The sequence below is a fragment of the Talpa europaea genome (assembly GCF_964194135.1).
Source record: "Talpa europaea genome assembly, chromosome: 4".
Taxonomy (NCBI): domain Eukaryota; kingdom Metazoa; phylum Chordata; class Mammalia; order Eulipotyphla; family Talpidae; genus Talpa; species Talpa europaea.
The window spans coordinates 30,372,678-30,399,003 of record NC_140070.1 but is presented as its reverse complement, the minus strand read 5'-3'; the positions used below and the strand labels follow the sequence as shown (position 1 = coordinate 30,399,003).

The window sequence follows — 26,326 nt, the reverse complement described above, 5'->3', positions numbered from 1 at the left end:
AGCCCCCATTCAGGAAGTCTTGTTCATGGCATGCTGGGAGTTGTAGTTGAAGGCATCTGAGATGCTGGTAGCCTATAAGTGGGGGTGGGGAAAGTGGCACCCATTCCCATTGCCATGGTGATGCTTTTCCCTTGCCATGGTAATTTATTCTGTAACAGCTTGAGGCCCAGAGAAAATGGCTCATTCCTGGTACATGGCAAGTAAAGGGCTGAGCAGAGCCAGGGTGGGAAGTTAGTCCTGGGCAGACTCCACCAATGGCCTAAGCATTCCCTTTCCTGGACTGTTCCCTAGACTTCCACCCACCCACCAGAAGGTTGCTCAAGTTCATTTTTTTAATAAAGTTTCTGGTATTAAAACTTTCCAGGTGAAAATGTCTAGCATCTAGTAATATATTGATATATAATATTTACCAGGGCCTAAGTATACAAAATAAAATCTCGAGAGCAGAGTGAATAATGCCTTTTAAAGTAAGGTGGACCTTGGCTCAGAAAATCCTAAGAATTAAAACAAACAAACAAATTCAGGATGACTTTTATTTACAAAACAGGTTCTTTTGTTTTACAAAAATTACAAAAAAAATTCTTAAAAATAGAAATAGCTTCTCAGATTCTTGGGAAATACAACTTTGAGCAACCGAGAGTTAGAATTCAGATGATCTTGTTTAGAGTTGTTAACAGCAACATCTGTCAATGTGTCAGGTCCTCCCCCATGGTTACAGGGCTCTGAGCTGTCCCTGGTCTCTAGTGAAAAGGTCTCCATCAGGCCAGAGTCTGAAGGAGCAAGATCTTCTCATTGATGCAGAACCTGTGCAGCACCACCATCAAGTTCTCCCCACAGCGAGACACCTGGCGCTCCATGGCCAGGCGGAAGTCCTCCTTCACGCCTTTGCTGATGCCCCTTGTGACTGTGTGGTGCCTGAGGGCAGCGACAGGGAAACAGACAATACCAGGGTTAGCTCCAGCATCACTGCAGTGTTTCTGGGGTAGGAGTAAAGCCTGCCTCAAATCTAAGTATAAGTAAGCAAAAAATTAACAACAGACAGAAGTCCTGCCCAACCTCCATTCTGCCCATTCCTTCTCTGAAAAGACTTCAAACTTGAGCACTATTTTCCCAACTCAATCAAAGGCACCTAAACTTTCAGTCAAATGCCACCTGCTATTCTATTACCCCTCTGCAGGCTGACCTGATGCCTCCCTTTGCTGACTCTTGCATCAGTCAGCGACTTTGGGCTGAATGGGGCCAGATAACACTGGCCACACCGCTCATGTCAGGCCAGCTGAGTGCTGAGGAGGCAGCAGGGAGGAGGGAGACAGGATGATCCAGTCACCATACAGCTCGGGCCTTAGGCAGATGCACCATGAAAAAGCCGGAAAGGCTTGGTACCTGGGCACAGCTGCTGGGTGACAAGCACATCTCTCTCCCTGAAGCCAGCACAGGACAGTGCCTCCAAGGGCTTAGCCCACCCAGATTCACATCTGTATGAGAAATAGCAGGAGTTGGGGTCCTGAGACAAGTCTGGCTCAGGTGGGGAGAGAGAAGCAGAAATGTGGAAAAACAGGTGCATGCAAAAGCCCACTGAAGACCACATCTGGTCACGTGCTCAGGAGACCTGCACCACAGAGGGAGGGCCAATAGGAACACACGCATGGTTTCTAACTGTACCCCGTAAGGTGTGCTTTCAAGAAGGAAAACACAAAGGAAATCCCAGAGAACTGAAGACAGCAAAATGACGAAAGGAAAGAAAATCTAGCAAAATTCAATGGGTTTGGTTAAAAGAAAAGTTTTAACTGCTAATCCAATAATTTGGCAGAATTAGATAAATAGAAGTCACCTCTCTTCCCCACCCTTGCTGTCTAACTTCCCTTTGACACAGCCACAGGGATTTAAAATTAGATTTTTATGTATTGGTCAAAATAAAATTGATGAAACCACATTAAAATGGTTGTTTTTTAAGACTTGAAATATCATACATAATAAGCACAACAGAAGTCATAAAGTCGCAATGCAAAAGAAGGAAAAAACCCAGGCTTTGTTAACTAGCAAAGTTCTGCCAGCACACTCAAAAATGCCCACGGTCATTTTAAAGCACTACATGGCAAAAACAGCAGTTCCCCAGGGGGAGAATGCAGTTTGTTCTTTGTGGGCATTTCTAGTGAAGTCTGGCTGTTAACTCAGGACAGTGTGTGTGAGTCCAAGGCCAGGGACCCACTGGGAACAAAGGCAGACCTTTCTGCACTGTCCTGGGATACTGCTCTTCCGGATCCCAAACTGCAACCTCAAGTGGGAGTCTACTCTGACCAACTGAAAGTTACTGGTGTTTGCAGACAGTGCACTAGAGGGTGTTGATGGGTCAAAGTCAAATTTCCCCTGAATGCTAGTAAAAACAAAATAAAACGGTGTATCCCACTGCAAGTTCAGTGGTACTGTTTCCATAGATAAAGAGCAAAAATAATTCAGTTCTATTTCTATCAGAGCTTCTACCCTTCTGCTAAGTTTGGATGAAAAAGAGAATCAGTTAGCTTTTGTAGTTAAAGAACAAGATAAATCAAGTAGGATATGTGGCATTCTAGACTACCAAATATTTTCAATTCAAAGAGGTAATGTCTGAGAAAAGTTTTCAGTGGCAGGAAAATAGTATGCTAATGCCTATTTAGATTGAAACTTCAACAGTGGTCGCCATTATGAAAATCAAGAATAAATATTTCCTTAAAAGAAACTTCAATATCCTTAAGTATTTAAGACCAAATGCCTTTTGCTTTATTGAGAGACTCGTGGTTTAATGCCTAATCTAATGCGCACTTGATCTAATACAGTTTTATATAACCTTCATTTTTTTTTTTCCAGATCCATAATGATTTTTAAATTGAACACAAAAAACACTGGCAACTTATGGAAAAAATTAAGAAATGTTACAATATTACAACCAGATGGTTTGCCAAGGAATGCAGAACAAATTAAGAAAATAAATAAAGCATGAAAAAGAGCACTGAGGAACAAAGAGCTGAAAACCATGGGCAGTAAAACATGTTGACAAAACAGCACACTATGAGCAGGTGTTTTTCCACTTGGTACCTGTCAGCAGTCTGTATGCTGGGCTGAAGCACAGGTAAGAATTCCTGCTGCAGCAACCCCATGGGAGGGCTAGAAGGCCTTTAAAAAACAGCAAACAGCAGCATTCAAACACCCACACCGACTCACCCTGAACTGCAAAACAACACTCCAGAGAAAAGGCACAGGACTGGAAGCAGACTGTACAGAAACCTTTGACCTCCACAAGCCCCCCGGCCACAACAGCGTCCCTCGGGAGGATGGGAGAAGCTGGTAGCCCCGCACAGCACAGCTGTGATTGCAGGTCCAGAGGCATCTGGCTTCCTGGTCCCCAAGCTCAGCCCACTTGAGATTTGGTTATAAAAAACAAAACACTGAGGAAGAGGATGATGAAATGCAATTGAATGGCAGTGGGGGAGAGGGATCACCATTTGAGAAGACACATTTCAAATCCAGTCTCCTCATACTCCACTCTTCTCATTCCCACACCAGTTCCAGAATAACCCTGGTAACTTCTGGCAACCATCTTTGACAGGATGGAAGCCCCAGGCCCTTCAGAGGGGACTGCAAGGGCTGGTGATGTTTTTGATCAAGGAAGGTTAAGTCTGAATTTCAAAAAGTAATGAGAAAAGGAAGAAATGGGGAGAGGGGTGTGGGGGAGGGAGAATCTGGGACCCATGATTTGCAGAGTTCTGTAACAATAAAGGTTTAGTACATTAGCAGGTGATCACCTCAGAATGTTATTAGCCAGGCTATTCAGAGCACAGGACAGTGTTTTCCTTTTTCAGTCTGATGCATTTAAGATACTGCAAATATCAGCATAGAATATTTCTGTATTTGAAAAACACCAATGAGTAAGGAGCATGTGCATCTGTGGCCCTGCCCCAGCGCCCTCAGTGTTGGTAGTGTACCTGCCGGGGCCCAGAGGCACAACTACACAGACTCACAACCTTACCTGAGGGGAGGGGCTGCACACGCTCACAACACATCTGCCACTCAGCCGGAGGGCCACCCAAGGGCCTGCCATGGCTTCAGAGATTTGTTTAACCCCCAAAGGAAATGGAGTATAGCTAGTGTTACTTCAGAGCCTACATTACCTCAATTAGCAAGAGTTCTCTGTCTAAGCAGCTGGCCTCTCCTGCGCCAGTTCAGGCAAAAGTAATTAGAAAGGCAAGTCTCAATGAACTTTGAGACTCACACAGTGAAGACTGGGCTAATTCCTGCAAAGTAACAATCCCTATTCCTGCTTCCACGCTGATGGAACAGGTTTCCTAAGAGGCTTCTCAGGGGAATTTGAATGGGGATCATGTGGTCATCCCTCAGAAACCTAGAGATGGATGTGGTGCATTGCTGCCTTGCCCTCACCAACCCTTACGACGATACTACCCAGGGTTTCAACACCCCTTTGCTCTCACTCTGCGTTCCAGGGCTGTGTGCATGGACCCATGTCACTTCACTGTTCAGTATAAACTCAATAAAAGCTAGTCAAAAGAAGAAAGGCTGAGTATAATCAAAAGTTTGGGATTCATCTGTTGATGTTTTGACAATCCATTCTCTCACACTTCCATAAACTGCCAAGCTTTATCTAAGTGAGAACTGTTTGTAGGTTTAATCCCAACTAAATGGAGTTGGTTCCACCAAGGCCATCTCTATGGTCTGGTAGCTTGTGCAGTGAGTGTTAATGGGAATTAACTAAAAAGTTACTGAAGGTTTGTTTGAATATCTAGTCTCAAAACTTAGAAATCACATCACAAGGGGTTAGCTAGGCTCCCAAATCAAAGCTGATCTTTAATCTGTTAAGCACAGCTACAACCATACAATTACTTCCCCCCCCAGTTTTCATTCACAATCTTGGGGAGGTAAAAAAAAGACATGGGAAGAGGAGCACGTTCAGTTCATCTTGTAAGTATCCTGATCACGGTCTTATAATTGCTTTTTTTTTTAATGGAACATTTGTTCTTTTAAGTGTTCAAATATTTAATAACATTTACAAGATGAAGGAAGAAATTACACTTAATCTCCCCATTCTTTAGAATGAGTTCCACAAGACCCTACTCCTGACAGGACATAAAGGGATGTTTGCTACATACCAAATGGCTGAGCTTATTGAAATCCATAATGAACATTTCTCTCTTCCCTCTCTCAACATTTCTAAGACTCCACAAAGATAGAACAAGATTTGGATTTTTGCTTTCAACAATTGAAAACTCATTCATTTCACACTAAAGGGGAAAAGAAGAATGTTTTCAGCCTTAGCAACACTTGCTTCTCACTCAAGGTTCAGTCTCTTGCAGTGACTCTAACACTGACTTACAGACACGCTGAATAGGCAGGACGCAAAGGAGAAAGTATGAAAATAAAGCTACGCGTGGCAATTACAGCACAGAGGATATATCATCCAAACTACAATGAATACTGAAGGATAGAAGCAAGATTTATGAGCTATTTAAAAATCATAAATGGTCACTAACTCCATCGAAGTGTGGGAGGGCATGCCTGAGACCCAGCACCCCAACATCCTTTCTTGAGGCAGGTGTGTTCTTTCCGAAGACATAAATCTGGTTACTTTTCTTTGTGTAGCATAAGCAATGAAAGATGCTTAGGAGGGCTTCAATTAAATATTGAAACCCAAGCACCGTTTATAGGTCAAATCAGTAGTTCTTCCTCATCAATTTTCCTAATCCAGGACAACTATATTTCAGCATGGCTTTTCCTAATTAGAAGAACTCTGTCTAGTTAGAAATTTATAGAATCAGCCTGAAAATATTGAGAAGATATCATGAACATTTGAGACCTTTGTATACCCAGATTTAACTAATATTTTATCAGAAATGTAGTTAAGAAAATGCCAAGAAGGTACCCAGAATCAAATTTACTCTCAGGAACAGAGATCAGTTTTAGATTCCTGTCTGTTCAATTTCTGAAGGGTATAGAAACTTACAAATATTCCCTACAAGCACACAAAAGGTGAGCCCTTGGCACAGGAGAGCACACTTACTTGATCAGCATTCCTTGATTGGGCAGTAACTCCAGATGAATTTTCCCGCCTTCCTGAGTTCTTAAGTAGGCAAATTCCTCTAGCATGTCAATATCTGCAGGCCAGATTCAGGCTAACCACATGTGAAAACAAGGAGCCAGGATCCTGGGTGAATATGGAACTTGGCTGTGACTTACAACTGACATACCACTGACAACTGCTGTCTGATACCAAAGCTAACGATTCTCACACCAACCAAACTACCTCACAAAGATAAATGCATTTTTCATGTAAGCAATAATTAAACATATTCTATATGTTTATAAGAGCAAAATCTTTTCCTTTATAAGAAATGAAAGAGGTGGTAAGGTGGCATATGCCTCCAAAAGAGTATATATGATTGCTTAGCACTTGGACAAGGCTATCAGCTTCTTTGCAATTAAAAAAAAATGTATTATGGTAAACAAGTAAGTATAAATACTCAAATAGATAGTTTCAATCAATGGTAGAATTTCCCTAATACACAGTATAAAATACTAATTCCCCATTGATGAAAGTGACTGCTGTGGTGATGGTGGGTAGCACTGTTGGTGGGGATACAGCAGCCTTGGCAGCAGTGAATTGGAGCTCTCACATGGTGACCTCAGGGGCACCTGTGCCCTGAAGGAGACCACAGAGGCTTTTCCTGATAGACAAAGGCCAGTCAACTGTTCCATTCTGTGACACAATCACTTGGTCTATCAGGCCCCTGCAGGTTGTCACTTCAGGCATCCCAGAAGTCTGGGAAGTGGAAATGAAGTAGGACTGTGTGTGTTCCTAACTCCTTGCGTTACCTTTGCTGAAGCCTTTTGTGATTTTCATGAGACCAGTGGCCAAACTGCGTGGTGAGTCACCACATCATCCTTCTGTCCAAAGTAGCAAAAGCCATTTTGCCTGGTCTTCCCTCCCCCACGAATGGTTTCTTCAAACTCTATAAAACCAGACTCTCTAATGCTTAGACAAGGAAAAGGATACTTGTAACGTAACTGAAAAAATTCTCATATTGGAAATTTCCTTGTTGGCAAATCTTGTTGACAGCTTTCAAGAAAAGATTCTCTCCCCGAGGCCACTCCTGCTGAAGCAATACAATCACGTGCCCCAGTGCCATGTCATCCCTGTTGTCCGTGAAGGCTCTAAGCTGCAAGACAAGGATTATGCGGGGAAGGGAGTTGCAGGGTGAACTAAAATACACTAAATACCACTTCCTGAAAAAAGTGCTGTGATGCGAAAATGTGTGACAAAAGTCATTAGAGTAAAAATGGAACGAGGAAGAAACCAAATGTCACAACTGCCTCCTACAGAGGGTGGGGCTAACCCAAGAAGCCTCTGGTCCCCTTGTGCTGGGAACAGGGCATGGCAGAGTGTTAACTCCAGCATCTTGATGGAATTTGGAAAACTGGGGAATTTTGGAAAGCCTGGGAGAAAAATCGAATAGTTCTGTAATAACAGAGAACTGGGGATTTCTTTTAAGGGGACAGTTGGGAGTAGAGGAGAGAAGAGTTTGAGGGGCATATGGGATTGTGGAAAAAGAAAGGCAGTGGGGAATAAAGAAGGGAGCAGGAGTGTGAATGGAGGAACAGTTGAGAAACTTTTGCTCTAAAGGAACAAAAGCCTAAAATCATATTTTAAATTGCTTCTGTCACCCCAAGTGATTCTGAAAATGAGTTAAGTTTAGGAATGACTGTCCTAAAGTGGAGACCCAATATCGCTGCTCTCTTGCTCATAAGCCTTTGGGAAGCAAAGAGGCATCTCAACTCCAAGGCTACAATCTGCAGCCAATGGCTGACGTTCTTTTAATAGTCTTTCAAGGGTCCCAGTTCTGGTGGCCTTTGTTGGTGTTATCCAGGTGTCTGAAGTGCTTTCACTCATCCTATCTTTATGATAACCTCACCATCCCTCTATGAACCTAGCAGCATTTGTCTCCCCTTCTTCTGTAGCTAATACATTCTGATTTCAAAATTAATTAATTAATAAAATATTTACTGAACATGACTATAGGCAAGGTTATTTGCATATTTGTCCAGCTATGGTTTGTAACTTCTTCAGGAGGGGAATCATTTCCTATTCATCTTTGTCTACTGCAGCTGTTATTCAACAAATATTTGCTAATTCCTAAACCAACTGCTTTCCTCATGACAATCTACCCTTTAGGGCAACTGTTCACAGGGTTCTCCATTTAAGTCATTCTAGATCATCAGAACAATGGTTCAAGTTAAAATTCATTCATGCTAATCAACCTGATGCTTACCTTAAAACAAGCTAGCATTAAATGCAAGCAGTATGGCATGATAGCCTTGCTGGTACAGGGCAGAAGCTTCAGATCCGAACCTAAGCAAAGTACACAATGTGCTTGTTATTATTAAAGAAAAAAGCATATACATTTTTAAAGATTTATTTAACCAATGCATACAAGAACTGGCCAGAGGTGTAGGAGGCGAAAGGATTCACCAGAGACAGAGTCGGGGACAGAACAGGCAGACCGGCTGAAATACACTGCTGAGGGGAGCAGCAGGTGAGACAGGAGAGGTCTGCTGCACCATGTGGGTAGCTCCCAGGCCAGGCCAGAGATAGAACTTGTGCTGCAGAGGCTGCAGACAGCCTCACAGTGCTGCACCTAACCCCTTGCACCATCAGGGAGGCCCATATTAAAGAAAATATTTTGGAAAAAAATGTTTAATATACTTTCCTAAGGGAAAAAAAGAGGATAAGCAACAGTCATGATTCAAAATACACTGAAGTCATGATTATACTTTGTGATGTGAAACTGGCTTTTGAATGGTAAATGGATTTCATTCATCAGTCTTCTTTACTAAACTCAAACAGTGTGTGTAGAACTGGGATATCCTCCTAAACTGATTGCTAGAATTTGTTAGTGAAGTCATTTGGGTTTAGAGTTTTCTTTGTGGGAGGGTTTTTGATAAGTTTAATTTCTTTGACAGATGTAGTAACATTCATATTTTTTTATTTTTTGTCAGTTTTGTTGTATTTTTCAAGAAATTTTCCATTTCATTCAAATTTTTTAATTTACTGGCATAGAGTTATTTATCGCTTATTCTCTTAATGTTCTTTTTCAATGGGATCTATTGTGTGACATTTCCATTTTTTTTTTTTTTTAAAGATTTATTTATTTATTTATTTATACAAGCACTGCGTACAGTCAGAAGCGCGGGAGGGTGAGAGAATTCACCAGAGCCAGAGCGGGGAGCAGAGCAGGCAGAAGGACCGAAGGACACTGCTGAGGGGAGCAGCGGGCGGCAGGAGAGGTCTGCGCGCCATGCGGGACCCTCCTCCGGTGGCCGGGGAGCAGCCGGGGATCGAACCGGCGCCGCAGAGGCTGCGGGCAGCTTCGCAACCCAGCGCTCAACCGCTGCGCCACCGGGGAGGCCCGTGACATTTCCATTTTTAATCCTGCTATTATTAGGGGTTTCTCAATCTCATTACTTTTATAAAAAATCAACTTGTGACTTTATTTTCTCTACTGTGTTGATTTTTGCTGTTAACATTATTTCCTGTCTTCTGCTTTTTTGGGGGTTTGTTTATATTTTTTCCCATGCTTTTAAGGTAGAAACTAGATAGGTGATAAGTCTTTCTTCCTTTTTCATATCAGCATTACTACTAAATTTATGTTGATTTTCAAGCAACATGCAACTTGACCTGTATCTCCAAAGAGCCCAAGAGTAATATGCTAAGAAATACTTCTTAACTAATGTATAAGTATTCCTAGAATAGGTCAAGCTAGGAGAAAGGAGTTCACTGACATAAAATGAAGACAACTTTAGAGGAGAGACAGATTTATAACTCCTTATGAAATCAGAGCCAAGGAAAAGGTTGGCAAGGGATGAATGTTTTACACAATTTGTCAAACCTTGCAGATGATGGGGGTTCTCATCAAGAACTATAAAAAATTTTCCAGTTTTGGACTCTGAAGTTATTTTTATAAAATAAAAATAAACCTTGTTACCATACCTTTCCTAAATTTGGGCTTTATTTTTGAGGGTTCTTCCTGTGACTTGCCTCCATCTTGAATGGGAAGTACCATGTAGCACATCAAATCGAGGACCTTTTCACATGTCATCTAAAGAGGAATGAAAGGAACTTTTCATTTTTGAAATGATTCATAATTTGAAGTTCTCTGAAACTGAAACCCAAAATAAACATAACACTAAAATACTTGTAGCATTTAACTGGGCAACATGGAAAGGTCTATATCTGTCTCCAGACTCTTCATATGAGTGTTATGGTTTGCTTCTCAGTGAATATAAGATTAAATCTACAAACTAGATGTTTTAGGGAACAAACTACCAAGGTGTTGAACAGCAAATGGCATCCACAAGGAATATGTCCCTGTCTTGAAGACTCTGCTAAGTCTTTAAGGAGAAAAATTATCAAACTAGGACATATTTAAGAAAACCAAATGGTGCGATATAGAGCATAATTTAAAATAAAGTAGGAATACACGCACAGGCTAGACTAGCTGCAAAAGTTGCAGGCAGGACAGTCACCTTGATCTAAGCACTAAAGGGGAGGATTTGGGGAAGAAGGGAGGAAAGGGGGAAAGAAGGGAGGTTTGAAAGGGGAGAAAGATATGGGAAGGGCTGTGTACTAGCGCAGGTGCTTGACTTGAGGGAAGGCAGGTTTACGCCACACACACCGGAAGGCACCTGTTACCCCACTGGTCTATCTGCCCAAATTTTAATGTTAACTATCTGATTTCACTGAGGGAGGATTTCCTACATGTCAGGGCATTCCCACTTTACAGACTAGAACTGGAGTCTTAAATACACATTCCAATCTTTTTCACGTCTTGACACATCCAGAAAATAATATTATAAGGCTGCTCAGAGTCGGCAGCAACTCTTTGGGGGTCTGCCTGCTGTAGGTTACAGATAACTGCCTGAGGGTTGAGCAGGTTGGTGGATAGGCAATGAAAAACGCATCCCTAGCCACAGGTTGGGAAGGTCTAGATTTCAGAGAGCTTGGACTCCAGTCACAGGAGGTAACTTGCCCAGGTTATTGAGCTAATGAGTGGCCAGAGCTAGGACTTGTATGCCACCTCCAGCTAATCTCTCCTGTAAATCTTTCCTAGAATACATGGGCCCCACCGAAAACACCCTTCCCTGAGTGCCTGCTATGCACATGTCTGAGGCATACCACTTAATGTCTGCTTTTTAATTGTCTTACAAAAATACTTGCACTGTTCTCTCCATCTCACATTATTTGTGCTTGAAAGGCAGGGATCCCATATCCCCAACCCCTGATTGTACTCCCCACCCCCAGTACATGGCTTACCTCTTGGCACCTAGAAAGTCAATACTTCAATTAAGTGGGAGGATGTCAGCAATATTTTAGATAGCAATGATCACAGTTACAGGGTTGCAAAAAAGATTACAGGCAAAAAATTCAATTAAAGCCATGGGCTAGTATGGCGGGAGTGGAAATAAAAGGCAATACACTGTAGCAGGTGCTGTGAGAGAATCGAAGGCTAACATGATGGGAGAAGCTTGACCCATTATGCTCTGCTCCTGCAAAACTCCTATGAGGTGTCATTACTACGTAACAGAGAGAATCTAAGTTTGGATAAACTCATGCACATCCTCCATTTCCTACTTAGTAAAGGCCTCTTCAGTCTAGAACTGACTCCATTACATTTGGATTCTAATCAAGGGAATGAAAAACTGATCATCTTCTAACAATATGGCATAATGAACAGCAAGCTTAATTTGAAAGAATCTATAGTTAAAGAAAAAATTAAGTACAACAAAAATCATTCTAATTTTCCTGAGATTAGGCAGAAAGACCAAACTTTAAGTATGCTTGTCTTAAATTAAAAAGTCACTTTAGGAAAAGAAGCAAGATTCCAGGTAGCTGAATGTTTTTGAGGGTCCTATGTGTGGCAGTACTCACTCTGTACTCCCCTAGAGCGAAGTGGCAAGTCGCCAACTGGATGAGTGCCCTTTGATGCTCCAAAGTCCCCTGGCCCGTGATCTGTGGCTGAGGAAGCGATCCCTGGAGAGCTGCTAAATGATGCAGACTGGCTATTGCCTTTTTATATTGACCCTTAAAAAGACAGAACAGCAGAGAGGGAAAAAAACAGTTATTTTAAAAAATCTCCAAGATTAATTAAATGAGTAGCAAACAACTACAAATAAGTTATTTCTACTTGATCATGTGAGGAAGAAAAGGGAGACTCAGCAACAGAATCAAACCAAATATTTAAAGTTACAGGGTTTGGGAGCTTTGTGGTGGACCCATGGAGATTTGATGGTAATGAGGCATACCCAATTTAATGAAAGAAACGACTTTGAGATATTCATTATTACAATGGATAGAGATCAGATCAAAATGGCATGAGAGGAGGTCCCTTGCTTAGATCCTGGGAATATAATCTGAAATTTATTCAGAAGAGCAGTAAACCCAGAGTCCCATGACTTGGGTGAAACTGGAACACCTCCTGGGCATAGGAGACCAGCACAGACTACAGAGGAGATTCATGGTTCACTAAACATGAGGTGGGTGGAGAGAAATGCCTGGGCCAGGAGGCTGCCATACAAACTACCATTCGGAGTATTGCTCCTAGGCTGGCAGCCAGGGTGGAAAAAGCTGAGGCCCACACCCTTGAAAGAAAACATGTGGGATAGCTGGGGTCTTCCCAATGGGCTGGATCCTCAGTGAAAATAAGGACAGTGTGCTGGACTGCGCGCCCCCTCCCCACCCCTCTGGAGTGGTACTGACCTCACGAAGTGCACTGATAGCACAAGTGCGGAGACTTGGGCCTGGAACCCTAGAGAGGAGGGTTATTGGTGGTGCCACAGACACTAGCCAGTTCTCCACCCACCCTGCTCGGCACATCCCACCAACAACTGGACCTCTCTAAGACCCTCCCAAGCTCCTGACTCAGAAGCTACCAGATCATATCCCCTAAGGTATGGAAACTGGAAAGATTGAAGAAAAAAAAAAAAAACAAAAACCTTAAAATCAAATAAAACCACAGTGCTGCCTGCTGGAGAAGTAGTGTAAATCTCTAAGTGACTGCTACCAATATTATAAAATAGGGAAATCAAAGCAGCAAAAAATGGGTAGACAAAAAAGTACAATACATGGCACCTTGAGACCTCAAAAGAGTATGTCATCACAAGGAGAGAACAATTCTCCAGAATCCAACCACAAGACACAGAAGATTTTATCTTCCTATTAGATACAGAGTTTAAATTCCCACTGTAAACTCTAAGAAATGGAAGAAAATGTGGAAAAGCACGTCAAAGTGATATAAAAGAACTCTGAATAACTAATCAGATGTAACAAAATTCAGAAGAACAAATAAATGTCATGAGAAATGAAATTAATGAACAGAAAATATTGATATTTTAACAAAATAATAGAGTGGCAGGACAGAGAAAGATCAATAGAGGAGATAAAAATTTCTGGAGAAATCTATGGAGGATGAAATTGGTGACCTCAAAGATAATAATGTACAAATCCAGGTGGAAGAAGAAAAAGACATGAAGGGGAAAATAAGGAAGAAACACTTCAAGAAATACATGACTCCATTAGGAAAGGCAACATTGGGACAATGGGCATTTCAGAAGGGGAAGAAAGAGAGAAGGGTACAGAGAATTTATTCAAATGTTAGAGGAAAACGTCTCAAACCTTTGAGTCCGTGAAGCTAAAACTACACCCAGTTATCTAACGTAATGAGACCTACACCAGACACGCACTTGTGAAGCTACACACTTGTGTAATGGATAGGATTATGTTATGTGAAATAAATCAGGAAAAAGACCAATAACATATGTTTTCACTCATATGTGGAACACAGAGAAATGAAACAAAGGGTCAGACAAAACCAAATAAAAAACATACCCTAAAAACTGAGGTTGCCTGATGGGGCGGGAGAGGGTGGACAACAACGTGTGGAGGGGGACGGGGTCCCATGGACTATGACGGAGGACTACAGGGGCGTCGGGGGTGGGTACGGTGTGGTAACACACACCTGAAGAGATATGATCCTCAATCACATACAGTATTGTAAACTGTTACCTCAATAAAAAAATAAAAGTCACATGATCTCACGGAAGTCCTTTACAAATACAAAGATTTTTCTCTCTGGTTTTCATTTTTACAATTAACTGAAATTAACACAGCTCTTTGATAAAGTACCTTTTTGATACATCATTTCTTTATAAATCATTTACTGCTAATACCATGTCTCCTTTATGAAGGACAGAAGCCACAATTTACCCATTTTAATAGGGGAGGCTGGAAGTTCTCCATCTTATTAGTGAATTGTCTGCTCTCCCCATTTGAGTTGTAAGGAGCTGGGAACAGCAGAGCAAGGCAGGTCTCCACCAGAGTGGAGAGAAGTATTCATCTTTTATTCCAAAGTTAAAATCTTACTTATGCAGAGGGGTGTGACTGGACATACCAAAAGAAATACAAAAGATGGGACCTTGTCATTTTGGAGTTATTTTGAGGTGAAGTGTTCCATAATCCCTCAGTGGCAAAAGACAGGACGTTTGTCTGCAGAGCATGGACCAGACCACAGGGGAACATACACATCTTGTATCCTAAGACTGGTTCACAACAGTAATCATCCTGGACAGACATGGGTACCTACAGTCCACATTACTCTACCTGATAGATGATCATATCGGTGAGGAAGATTCTTAACCATAGCCAAGTGTCTGTCTTCCATGTCAAACAAATTCTTGTAAATTCTGGGAATTCAAAACCAAGTTTATTGTAAATATATCACACAGAAATAGAAAAAAAAAAACAAAAACAACAAAAACTAAGAAACTCAGCAAGAGGGAATAGGCAGAGACAAATTACCAAAAAATGGATAGTCACTTCAGACCTTGATCTCTCAAACAATGGTTTAGAATTTCAACTAGATAGCAAAGCTAGAGCATAACATTTATCAGTAATTCTCAGGCTATGTTTTTATTAGGGAGCAACATTTATTAATCAAGTACCATGTGCCAGGAACTGTTCAAAATGCTTTTCACATACCACCTCATTTATCTTTTAAACTACTTTGCTTTCCCCAGAAAGAGGTCTTGCTTTATTTTCCATCCAGCTGAAATAATATACAGTGACAGTAAGAATTTTACTCATTTTTTAAAAGTCAGTTTATAACTGATGAAAAAATTTCCTCCAAAAGTGTGACTTAATACAGTTCTAGGCGAGACAAGGAGAAACTAATGACACTATATTTACTTTACAATTAAGATATGATGCACGTGGCCAAGGACTCTGTCTAGACATGTGCCAGATGGGATTGCTGTCTACAAGGAAAAGAACGGACTTTGATCCCAAAGTATAGCAACTGACACAAGTTAGTTAGCAAAGTGCTAGGAATTTTTAAGTAATAATGAAATATTTAGTACTTTAAATATTATACAGGAAAAATATCAAAGAGTTTCTTGTCTATACTTAAAAGAAATTAGGCTTTCGAAATATGTCAGAGAAAGGCAAATACCGGATGATTTTATTCAAATGTAGAATATAAAGAAACAAAGCAAAAACACAGACAAGACCAAATCAAAAGAAACCCCTGCAATCTGACTGCAGCTCTGGGGTGACCAGAGGGGAGAGTGTGAGATGGGAGTAACTGCGGGAGGGGACCCAATGGTCTGTGGTGGGTTACTAGTGCTTTGGTGGTAGGTGTGTTGCGTTTACATACATTTGAAAAAACGTGAACTTATTATCCCTAAAACATATACAGTAGTTGTAGACCAACATTATCTCAATATAAAAATAATTCAATAGAAAAACAAACAAACAGGCTTTCTAGAGCATTTGGATTTTGAGTTTTCCAGGCAAGGAAGTTAATGCTGTTTACCTTTGTATTCTCAGTTACATGTGGCTTGAGTACACTACAAAGAATAGGACCCAACAACTAAAAACACAAATAAATGCAGCAAGGAAAAAAAGGCCAGCAATACTAGTATCTAAAAGACAAAAAATTCCTCTTCAAATTCTACCCCAAACCTGATTATAACGCCCTCAGAGTAGGAGCTACAAGGTACATGGTTACTTGACTATTAATAACCGATTAGGCCTCCCTGGTGGCACAAGGGGTTAAGCACCGCACTATGAAGCAATCCACAGCCTCTGCAGCATGTGTTTGATCCCCCAGCCTGCCAGGGAGCAACCCACATGGCGTAGCAGACCTCTCCTGTCTCTCCCGCTGCTCCCCTCAGCAGTGTATTTCAGTCAATCTGCCTGTTCTGTTCCCCACTCTGTCTCTGGTGAATCCTCTCACCCACCTGCATCTCTGGCCTGCACCCCAGCTCTTGTATGCATAAATAAATAAATGTTTAAAAAAAAATAACTGATTAGATAACCTGCTCAAAACAGAATCTTATAAAACATGAACTGCTATAATCAGCTTAATAACTATAAGTGACTGGACATTTCATGTAGAATGATTTCCTTTTTTAGCATAATGTTTCTATATAAAAAATGAAACAGAACCTATACCAGAACATTCTTACCCTTGTCAAGGAATTCTAGGGAATAGAGCAACTCCCAGCTCTCCCTGGCCAATTTGAAACTCTCTAACACCTCAATGGAGTTAGCAAGTTCTGCTTTATTAACCACAATGTGACGATTCCTCCCTTTTGCAGAACAGTCTTCATCATCTGAACTCTGTTTAGGGAACAGGGAGAACATGATTAAAGCGAGAAATAGTTAGAGATTGGAACATTAGTATGTTTATTGCAGCCCAATTCTGATTACTATGTGGATTTTATGTCAAAGGATACTATCATGGGTAGAATAAAAAAAAAAATCTAAATTTAACAATTTATCTTTAAAATGTAACAAATTTTTCACCTTTTCACTCTCATTCATTCAAATTTTATTTTTTAAATTAAGTTTATACTTTTTTCATGAAAAATACTAAGCTTATGTTGACTTCAGAAGTAAAGCTATGGAGTTACAATTTCTAATAATTTAAAAATATATAAATTTTATGAAAATGAAGAGTTTTACACTCAGAAATATAGTTTAAGTAGCACCTATTAGATAGCTTACTTTGTCCCCCCCAAATCTGTGATTAATTTGTTTCCAAATAATAGTGTGTTGTGTATAGAATAAAATTATTCTGAGTTCCCTAAGAAAAAATTCAGAGAAGTGACTATAGTAAACTTCAGTTGGTTATACATCACTTCAATGGCCACCCCTCTCTCTAGCTCTGCTTCCCCCTCATGCAGGGGGTCCAGCCAGGAATTACAATTGTCTGCACTTAGCTTTGAACACCCTCTATATTTCACAATAAAGGTTCCCACGTTTGCTCTTTGTCTGAAGTGATATAAAGGCAAAGAGGGAGTATACCTCAGAGAAAGGAAGGTGGAGCATAAGCTACTCAGTATGATCAGTTTTCCATACTGGCGGTCAAATACCGCCACTTAATTTTATTTTGCTGTTTCTTAAATTTGTTATTCCAAGGCTTTAATAATTCAATGACCCAAATTAAATCCCTCCCCATTGATTTTTATCCCACTAAGATCATATAAAAAACATGTATAATTATTTTAGTTAAAGGCTCCATTCTTTAAGATAAACTCAGAAAAATAGGCCCGGCTTCCCACTATCCACCGTATCTGAAAGGATTACCATGGTTTTTTCTCTTCCTTCAGCTAGTTTCCTCTTTTTATGTATGTGTTTATTACGATCAATTTCTATATCACCATACACATTTGACACATCCTCAAGAAGAACCAGTGGAACCTGGCTTGGGGCATTAGGACCTACAAATGGGAAGAGAACACCAACACGTAAAAATGCAGAATATTTAACATCAGGAGGAAGTTAAATCAACAGCTGTATGAAAATATAGGTCATTTAAAAAGATATTCAGAGTGATCCCAACTAGGCAAACAAATAGGTATACCTGTATAAGGAAATAAGAGCTGTGTTATATTGGAAGGACTGTGGGTGATTTCTTAGTTTTCTAATTTTCTAGAATGTATACACATATATATTAAGAATCCTTGTTTATTATGAAATCTATGGCTTTCTCAAAATAGAGGCATTTAATTAACCATTTGATATAGAAATTCTTAATGAAAATGTACTTATATAAAAACCACCAATAACTAAAAAAGCACTAAGATTAACTTTCAGTTATTAGTATATAAGAAGAATATTAAGGTAAACATTTTTGTCTTCCTCACCACCCCTACTAAGGCCAGTATACTGGGACACTAATATTCTTAAACCAACCTTGGAAGAGAGATGGTTGTATGCTGTTGACATACTGGAATGCATTCTTAAAGAAGACCAACATAGTGGAATAAACCACTTGGTTTTTATATTTTGCATGTGCTTCATTATCAAAGTTGTTCATGTATCTGCAAAGATCCTTCATTCTATGCAAGATATCACCATAGCTTCTGAAAGATGAAAGATGACAAAAAGTACTTTGTGATTCTTAGCAAAAGGTCTAAAGAAATGTCCCAATAGACAATACATGTACTAAGTTATTTTTGACTGTATCCATATAATCCACAGATTCCTCCTGTATCAGAGCAGTGCTCAGACCAATATTTCAAGACATAAACATGCCAAGTAGCTTTTCTCTTCTCTGAATGCCAAGGCATGCTAGTGCTTCAAAACTCAACATTGTCTTAAAAGCACATACTTTAGTTAAGAATCTTTTAATAAAGTGAACAACCACCTTGTTGACATATGTACCAAGTGTTATATAATTTGCCCAAGGTGAAGTATACCTATGCCATGCTTTAAAGTTTGTTTCTTAACAAGGATCCTGAGATGATGCAACCAAAAGGTTAATAAGGCAATTCTAGAAACAAAGAATTTTTTACCGTCTTCCTTTATCCATCTGCCATTCACATCTCATTCCAACAACATTCAAAATTTTAAACAATCTCTCCCAGGGGTCCACAATCTGGGACGATTTTTCAGTCAGCCCTTCTATTATGTACTTCTGAGAGCTACGTTTGCTTGGTGACATTAAATCAGATGTTTCTTGGGTACCTGAGACATGAGAAAAAAATGGCCTACAATTAATACTACTTACTATTTATGTGGCACTTGATAGAATCTCAAAGAAAGTCTGACTCCCCCTTCAAAAGACAGAACCATCAGTGGCCATTGGTATCAGTAGAATGTGACTTTTGAGCTGTAGTACATACATGAAGGCAAGAGCACTCATGTTACAGCTCAGCAAACTGACTGTTTTTATCAAGGGGTAAAACTGGTTCCAGAAAAATCTCATCTCTTCACTGCAGTATTATTTTCTAGGAACCATCTTTTAGAAACACCATCAAACTGGCATGTATCCACATAAGATATAGGCACAATGAGGGTTTTCTGAGTTTGAAATTTTACTAAAATCTGTCTAAAGAAAATTGCAGGACATTCAAATTTACCTTGGTGCTGACTCTCTATCTGAGTAGACCTAGTGACGTAATTGATGTAAAATTCAGCTGCTTTGTTCAAGTACTTATATAGTAAATTGGCAGGCAATCGAACATCATGGTTGTTAATTATTAGAGGAAGGACATCACAAACTGTTGAAGAGGAAAAATAAGAAAAAACAATAGTTGTCTATCTACCCCAGGGTTATGGCAAAAACAAAATTTATTTTAGAGTTCATAAATGCAGTATCTAAAAATCCATAGGAAAAAATCCCTTATGGCACATTTATTTAAAGATTACAGTATAAAGGGACACCAGTGAGTGGAATGAGCAAGGAAACACACACAGATTCTCCAGTATGGTTTAGGGACTAATTCTTACACTGGGTAGTAACTGAGATGTGTACTATTATGCTTCATACTTAAACATATGGTTACACATATTCTAATGGCGGTATCACATAGTACATAATTAAAAACTTAGAGGTTGTTCAAAATGCATTATAGACTGAAGAAATTAACAAGGATTTAAGTTCTAAAATACAAAAAATTCCTTTGCTTTCTACAAATGACCTTAATCTACTTATCACTATGAATTCATAAACAATACAATTTTCTTACCAAACAATTTTCTAAAGCAGTTAACAGGAGATTCTTGTTCTTCAATAGTTTCAGCCTCTAATAATGCCTCCCCAAGGCCAACCTGTTTCAAAATGCAGTCATCCAAGTGTATTATAGTTTAAGAGAACAGAATGATAAGAAACAGGATATTTTTTATTTGCCAAATAGTATGTATAAACAAACTTCCCCAAGAAAGAAATATTTACATTTTAAAGATTAGAAAACAAAAGGGTGCATCAATAGCAGAGCCCAGAAGGGAACCTCAAATTCACCTTACCACAGATGACTACTTTGCTTTGGTTATTCTTCTCTGAAGTAGCCAAAGTAAAATGCTAACAAAATATCTACAAAAGCTTAAGGAAAACATTGGAACTATACTTAAACTAACAAGAGAGTTTTAAAGAGTTTCTAAGAAGCGTGGAAATTTACTTTCTACATCAAGGTAATCATCACTTTCAAGAGTTGTCAGTAGCAGCTTTACAGCCTAGGTTAGGTCAGATGGAAATGTTCATGTTTTAGGCCCCTCTTTCTGTTCCTGTTGGCCTAGCACAGTACACAGTCAATCAAGACAGTTACATTATTCTTCCTGTGGTCACACTGGGATGCATGGGATGAACAATGTGAGCCCACATAGCACAGAAAGTTAAAAGTCAGAGTAATGAACAAGAAGTATGCTGGGTTGAATAATATCCCCCTCAAAATTCATGTGAACTCAGAACCTCATTCGTATATATTTTATTTTATAAAAAGTTAAGGTTTTCGTAGATACAATTAGTTAAGGTGAGGTCATACTGGATTAGGGTGGGCCGTAAGTCAATGATTGGTGTTCTGAGAAGGTCAAGGAAAGTCACAAAGACACAGACACACATGGACGAGGGCCACATGGCAAGGGAGACAGAAACTGGAATGATGTGACTATAAGCCAAGGAAATGACAAAGATTGCCAGTGACCATGGGAGCCAGGAAGAGTTAGGAAGGATTCTTTCCTAGAACCTACAGAGGGGGCGTGGCCTTGTTCACACAGTGCTTTTGGATTTCTAGCTTCCATAATTGTGAGAAAATAAATTTCTGTTGCTTAAAGCCAGCCAGTTTCTGGCTCTTTGTACAGCAACCCTGAGAAACGAACATGGGGAGGTACAGAGAAGGTTAACTGAGGCCAGAAGTCAAAGAAAACTGTATGGGAAAGAATAAGTAATAGAGTCTGGTTAAGGACTTGAATCCTGACTCTCCCACTTATTGGCCATGAGAATTAACTAACATTTAAAACTCAGTTTCCTCATCTGTAAAGTAGGGTATTATCTACTACATTTAACAGTATCTGTCAGTAGTACTCAATAATTATTACAGATATAAGGAAAGGGTAGGAGTTTAGGAAAAACAGGGTCCACAGGGCTGAAGCACATGAAAAATATGTCTGTTCAAACCATCAACCATGGTTCTCCATTTAATTCAAACACATTGTGCAATACAATGGGATACAAATATTTTTTAAAACTTTACCAACTGCAAATAAACAGCACTGTGAGAGCTTAGTGACTGTTTCCTTAAACCGATAAGACAACTTTTACCACAATGTAGCTTTCTGACAAAGTTTTCTTGTTTTAAGTTCAATCTTATGGGAGGCACCTAAGAATTTCTGCTTTACTATAGCTCCTACACATACTGATGAATCTGTTACTCAATTTTATTTTTTCTGAAGAAAAAGACTTAAATCTTACCCCATGTTGCACTACTGTTTCAGGGAAGCGTCTCAAAAGCAGAAGCAGCATTTCCGAACGTTCCAATGTGTTGAAGCATTGCTCTGTCACCTTCAGTAACATTTCACACTGGACCCGACCAGGAAGAGTTTCAAATAAACCTGTACACAACACATTTTACTTTAAAAAGTATCTTTAGAAAAAGAATAATGAAGAAAAAAAATGAAAGACATATACAGAACAGTAAATGCTATGTAAAAAAATCACTGGTTTCACTTACAACCTAGAAGGATTTTGGGTTAGATGGTATCAGGCACAAGATGTTTTGTTGAATGACCATAATTATTTGTAGGCCTTATTGGGCCCAGAAGATGAGACTGATTATGTGAAGGGATAATAATGCCTGTTGCTGACTGAGAAAAAAAAGCGGGTACTTGTTTAAGTTGTAATGGACTAAGCCATCACTTTTTTACCCAGAATTTGAAACCTCTGATTGGTTATGGCAACTGACATAGAGTGGAGGTTAAGAAGAAAGGTTATAAATTACTGAAAGTTTCTCTCCGTTTTTGTGGAAATCTGCCTCATCTACAGATGCTTTGATTACTATAGAACCTGTTAAAAATACACATCAGTTCCTTGGGCTAAGAGAAAAATCCACATCCTTTAAGCAAATCCAAAGGGTTCTAAGCAAATGATCCAAGGACCAAGTGACATCATTTGTATAGACTAAAGTGTCAAGAACAAAACTATACATGGGAACCAAAGCCACAGATGTCGTCACTTTTCATGAAATAACTACATATGACTCGATAGTCCAGAGATGCTAATTTATATGCCATTAAGTTATTACTCAATTCTTACTTCTTAAAAACTGGGTTTGTTTATCCTGTGAATCGTTCCTTAGTGCTGATGTAATAATGCTGATTTCTCTCCATACCACCGGCTGATCTGGGAAATTCACAAACCTATTTTTAAAATGAAAATCAAATTAAAATGTCAGATTCTATGTAGTATCCAAAAAAGAAAGAACATAGCATTGGGAGAAAAACATACTTTTCTTTATTCCGAGTGAATACATAAATGTACGAAAATAAAGATATAAAAATAAAAGCTACTTAAATAAAATGAGTACTCATCAAATGCTTTATGGTTTTTTTAAGTGAAAAGACATGTGATCAAAATATGTAAGCACCCCTAATATCAACAAGAATGAGAAAACTACCCAAAAGAAAAAAAATGGGCAAAGGCAAATCACAGAAATAATATAAATAACCAAAGAGAACATTTGAAAAGACAGTGGACACAAATTTAAAAAAATAGCACGATACCATCTTTTCCTATCACACTGGCATACAGACAGAAAAAGTGGTAATTTCAATGTTAGCAAAGTTGTGGGAAACTGGGCACTGTTATACCCGGTTAGTGGAAATGTAAAATGCCATGTAATGTAAAGTGTATTTTTTGGAGAGTAATCTGATTGAGGGTCAAAATGTAAAATATGCATACTCTTTGACTAGGAAAACACCAAGACACAGGTACAAAGTTCTCAATATAATGTCAAATGATTGAGCTATCTAAATGTTCACCAACAAAAGAAATGCTCTTATGAAATGCTATGCAGACATGAAAAGATCTCTACATACTGACATGCAGAGGGATCTGTTACAGTGGGTGACGAGCTGCAGATTGAGTAGTATAAGCTCAGTTTTGTAATCCCTCACCACGAAAACCTGACATGTATTGTATATATAAATATACACACACAATAACATACATATATACTATATGTACACATACACACACGAAGCTTAACTTTGAGTTTAGGAGGGATTTCACTTTAATTTTCTATATTTAGGTATTGTTTGAACTTTTGCGAGGATTTCCAAAATAAAATAAATTATTGGATGGAAAAGTTTTAACAACAATAAAACATTAAGACGACTTCTTTGCAGAAGGCAGGGCAACAATTCAAGGAAGGGGCGAGCTCAGGACTAAGTAAGCTTTTAAGATATCCGAGATGGAGATGAACTTGAAGCTCTTCACCCAACTCCCACTTCCACTGACAGAAACAAAACCTCACTGAGGTCCAGCGCGAGGAAAGCTGGAGGCCAGCGTCCCCACTCACATGTCGTACAGCAGTCTCCCGGCGGTGGCAGTCCGCTCGGCGTTCCTTTCGATGGTGTACATCTCATACTGCAACACAGAGGACACGCACGGTCACCACCTCCGCCGGGGCTGGTCCCAGCTCATCGCCAGCAGCGGTGGCCCCCGAGGGAATGGAGGGCCTGTGAGTAAAGCATCACCTGCTGACACAGCGCTTCGGGGCTCGGGGGTGTGACCCTCAGGTTCACCTACAACCCTTCCGCTCCCGGGATCAGTGGAATAACGTTTCTAAGGTGGCAGGAGCGGAACAAATATATGGCTGCCATTTCGATGAATGAACTAGCGAATGGCTTTCCTAGGGGCGATCACGAGTTGTCCAGGCCACACAACACCATGCACACCCCACGCCTCTAGCCACCTGGGCCCCAAGGTGCTGGGTGCGCTCGGGAGAGGCTTATGGAAGGTGCAGGAGATCGGGCTGGGGGGGGGGGCAGGTAGAAAAAAGTGGAACAGGACAGGGACGGCCGAGCAGAGGCGATCGGCCCCAGAGGGGGGTGCAGCGGCCGCCAGGGCCACGGCGCTGCGAGGTGCTCACACCCCCCGGCAGGCGGCCGCAGCATCGCCTGACCTCACCTGGATATTAAAGTCGGCAGGGTAGAGGCTGCGGGCGGTGATCAGCCAAGCCTTGGCTGCCCATAGGTCCTGCTGGACCAGCTCCCGGGCTCGCTGCACCAGGAACTCGCAGTCACCCTGCGCGGACATGACCCCGGAGGTGTCGCGACCCCGGCCTGAGCTCGCCGGACCTTCCGGCTCCGTAGACGCCGCGACCACGGCGGGGGAGGCTACTGCGCATGTCTGGGGATGCAGGGCCGCCGAGAGTGCCTAGGGCCGGTTTTCCGGGTTTTGCGAGCAGCCGCCACCGGGGGGCGCTAGGCTGCGGCCACGTCCCTTCCTCCTCTGATGAACGCACAGGGTTTTGACGCCAGCTCTTCCAGATCACCGCCAAAATACGGAGAAGTGGATTCCTGCTCTCGCGGGTTCCAGCGTGACCCTGGTGACGCCTGGGAGCATGCGCGGGATCGTGCTGTCGCCGGGCGCTGCGTCTGTGTTTCCCAGCGCCCCGCGCGCGCGCCAATATTTTGGAGCCCCGGGGATACTGGCGGTGTTGGGAGCCCGCGGTCCCCGGGTACCTCCCGGCCCTGGTACCCGGAGCAAAGTTGGGGAGCAGCTAGAGATGTAAAGGCCGAACGCGGTCGGCCAGGCGGTGGGAGGGAACCCCCTGCCCTGGGCTGGTGGAATAACACCCCCGGGGTCACTGTTGGGGATGAACCGAGCAAAACCGAGGTTTTCGAGCAAAACCAAGGGCAGTGGTAGTGAGTGGCTAGCGTTTGTTGCTTTTTGTATTTCCTAAGTACGTCCACCTTTTATTGTTCCCACCTCTTCGCTGGTTTCGCCAACATTTACTGAGCACTCGAGGTAATGAGTACTTACAAGGTGCATTGCTGCTTGCAGTGGGAGCTGCAAACATGATTTTCCCCGTCCCAGCAAGGGCTTTACAGTGTTAGAGACGTGTGACCTATGAGCTCCTACAGGAGCAGGGTTATGTTCACCAAAGCCCCAGATTCGTTTTCCTTTTGAGAGGAAAATAAAATTATTTCCCTGCATTGTGAAGAGAGGCCACACTTAGCAGGAGGAAAGAATGTACCAAAAGGTGGCTTCAACTAGATTTACAGTCCAAGTTCTGTATACAAAAAAATTAGCAATGTCTAGCACTACTGATAGGTTTCCATTTAAAATAGGGGATTAATAACGAAGAATATGTAAAATGGAAATGATCTCTGAAAAATAGCGTCCCAAAAGTGCTGTAATAAGATTGCTGAACTAATTTAAAAGGTGATAGTCATGTATTGCTTTTTTCCATTTTATATATTTTTTTAACATTTTTCATTTTTGCACAATATATGCATTTTCAACTTGGTTATAGTCCCCATACAATTCCCATCCCCGTTATTTTGACCCTAATCCTTCTTCCCCCAGACCCCCCAGTGTGTCTCTGGTCATTATTTTACCTAAAAAAAATCCCAAGAGCTTAGTATTCAAAACTGATCTGTTTGTAAAAACAAAAAAAATAGTATGTATATGTCTACATTTAAAAGTTTTAAATATGAATATGTACATTTTTATTTACAGTTATACATACAGTATATGCTGATTTGTTTTAATAATTTATAAAAATAAAAATTTAAAGCTAGTGGTACGTTAGAGTACTAGTTTTAGAGATAAGTACCAAAGAAGGTCAGGCACAAAAGAATATTATGTAACGCTCCAGGGCTATCAAATTCATTTATGTCTCAGATCTTTAATTTTGCTTATGATACCATTAAAATGGTAATTTCAATATTGTCTCTTGTACTTGGATTTTATTTGCTTTTGTCATGTATCCTCAATGATATCGT

General features: G+C 40.6%; 1 protein-coding gene across 1 annotated transcript; it reads right to left on the bottom strand.

Annotated features, from left to right (window-relative positions):
* Positions 1-758: 758 nt before the first annotated feature.
* INTS10 (integrator complex subunit 10) lies at positions 759-24,632 on the bottom strand (the record flags this gene model as incomplete). Its single annotated transcript, XM_084231546.1, is given in 19 exon segments — positions 759-968; positions 970-1,006; positions 3,073-3,150; positions 6,047-6,140; positions 7,040-7,202; positions 8,313-8,392; positions 10,031-10,139; positions 11,969-12,121; positions 14,696-14,778; positions 16,561-16,714; positions 17,684-17,817; positions 18,293-18,462; positions 18,895-19,066; positions 19,462-19,602; positions 20,071-20,152; positions 21,789-21,928; positions 22,629-22,732; positions 23,893-23,960; positions 24,504-24,632. Coding segments are annotated over 19 exon segments (2,301 nt in total).
* Positions 24,633-26,326: the final 1,694 nt, after the last annotated feature.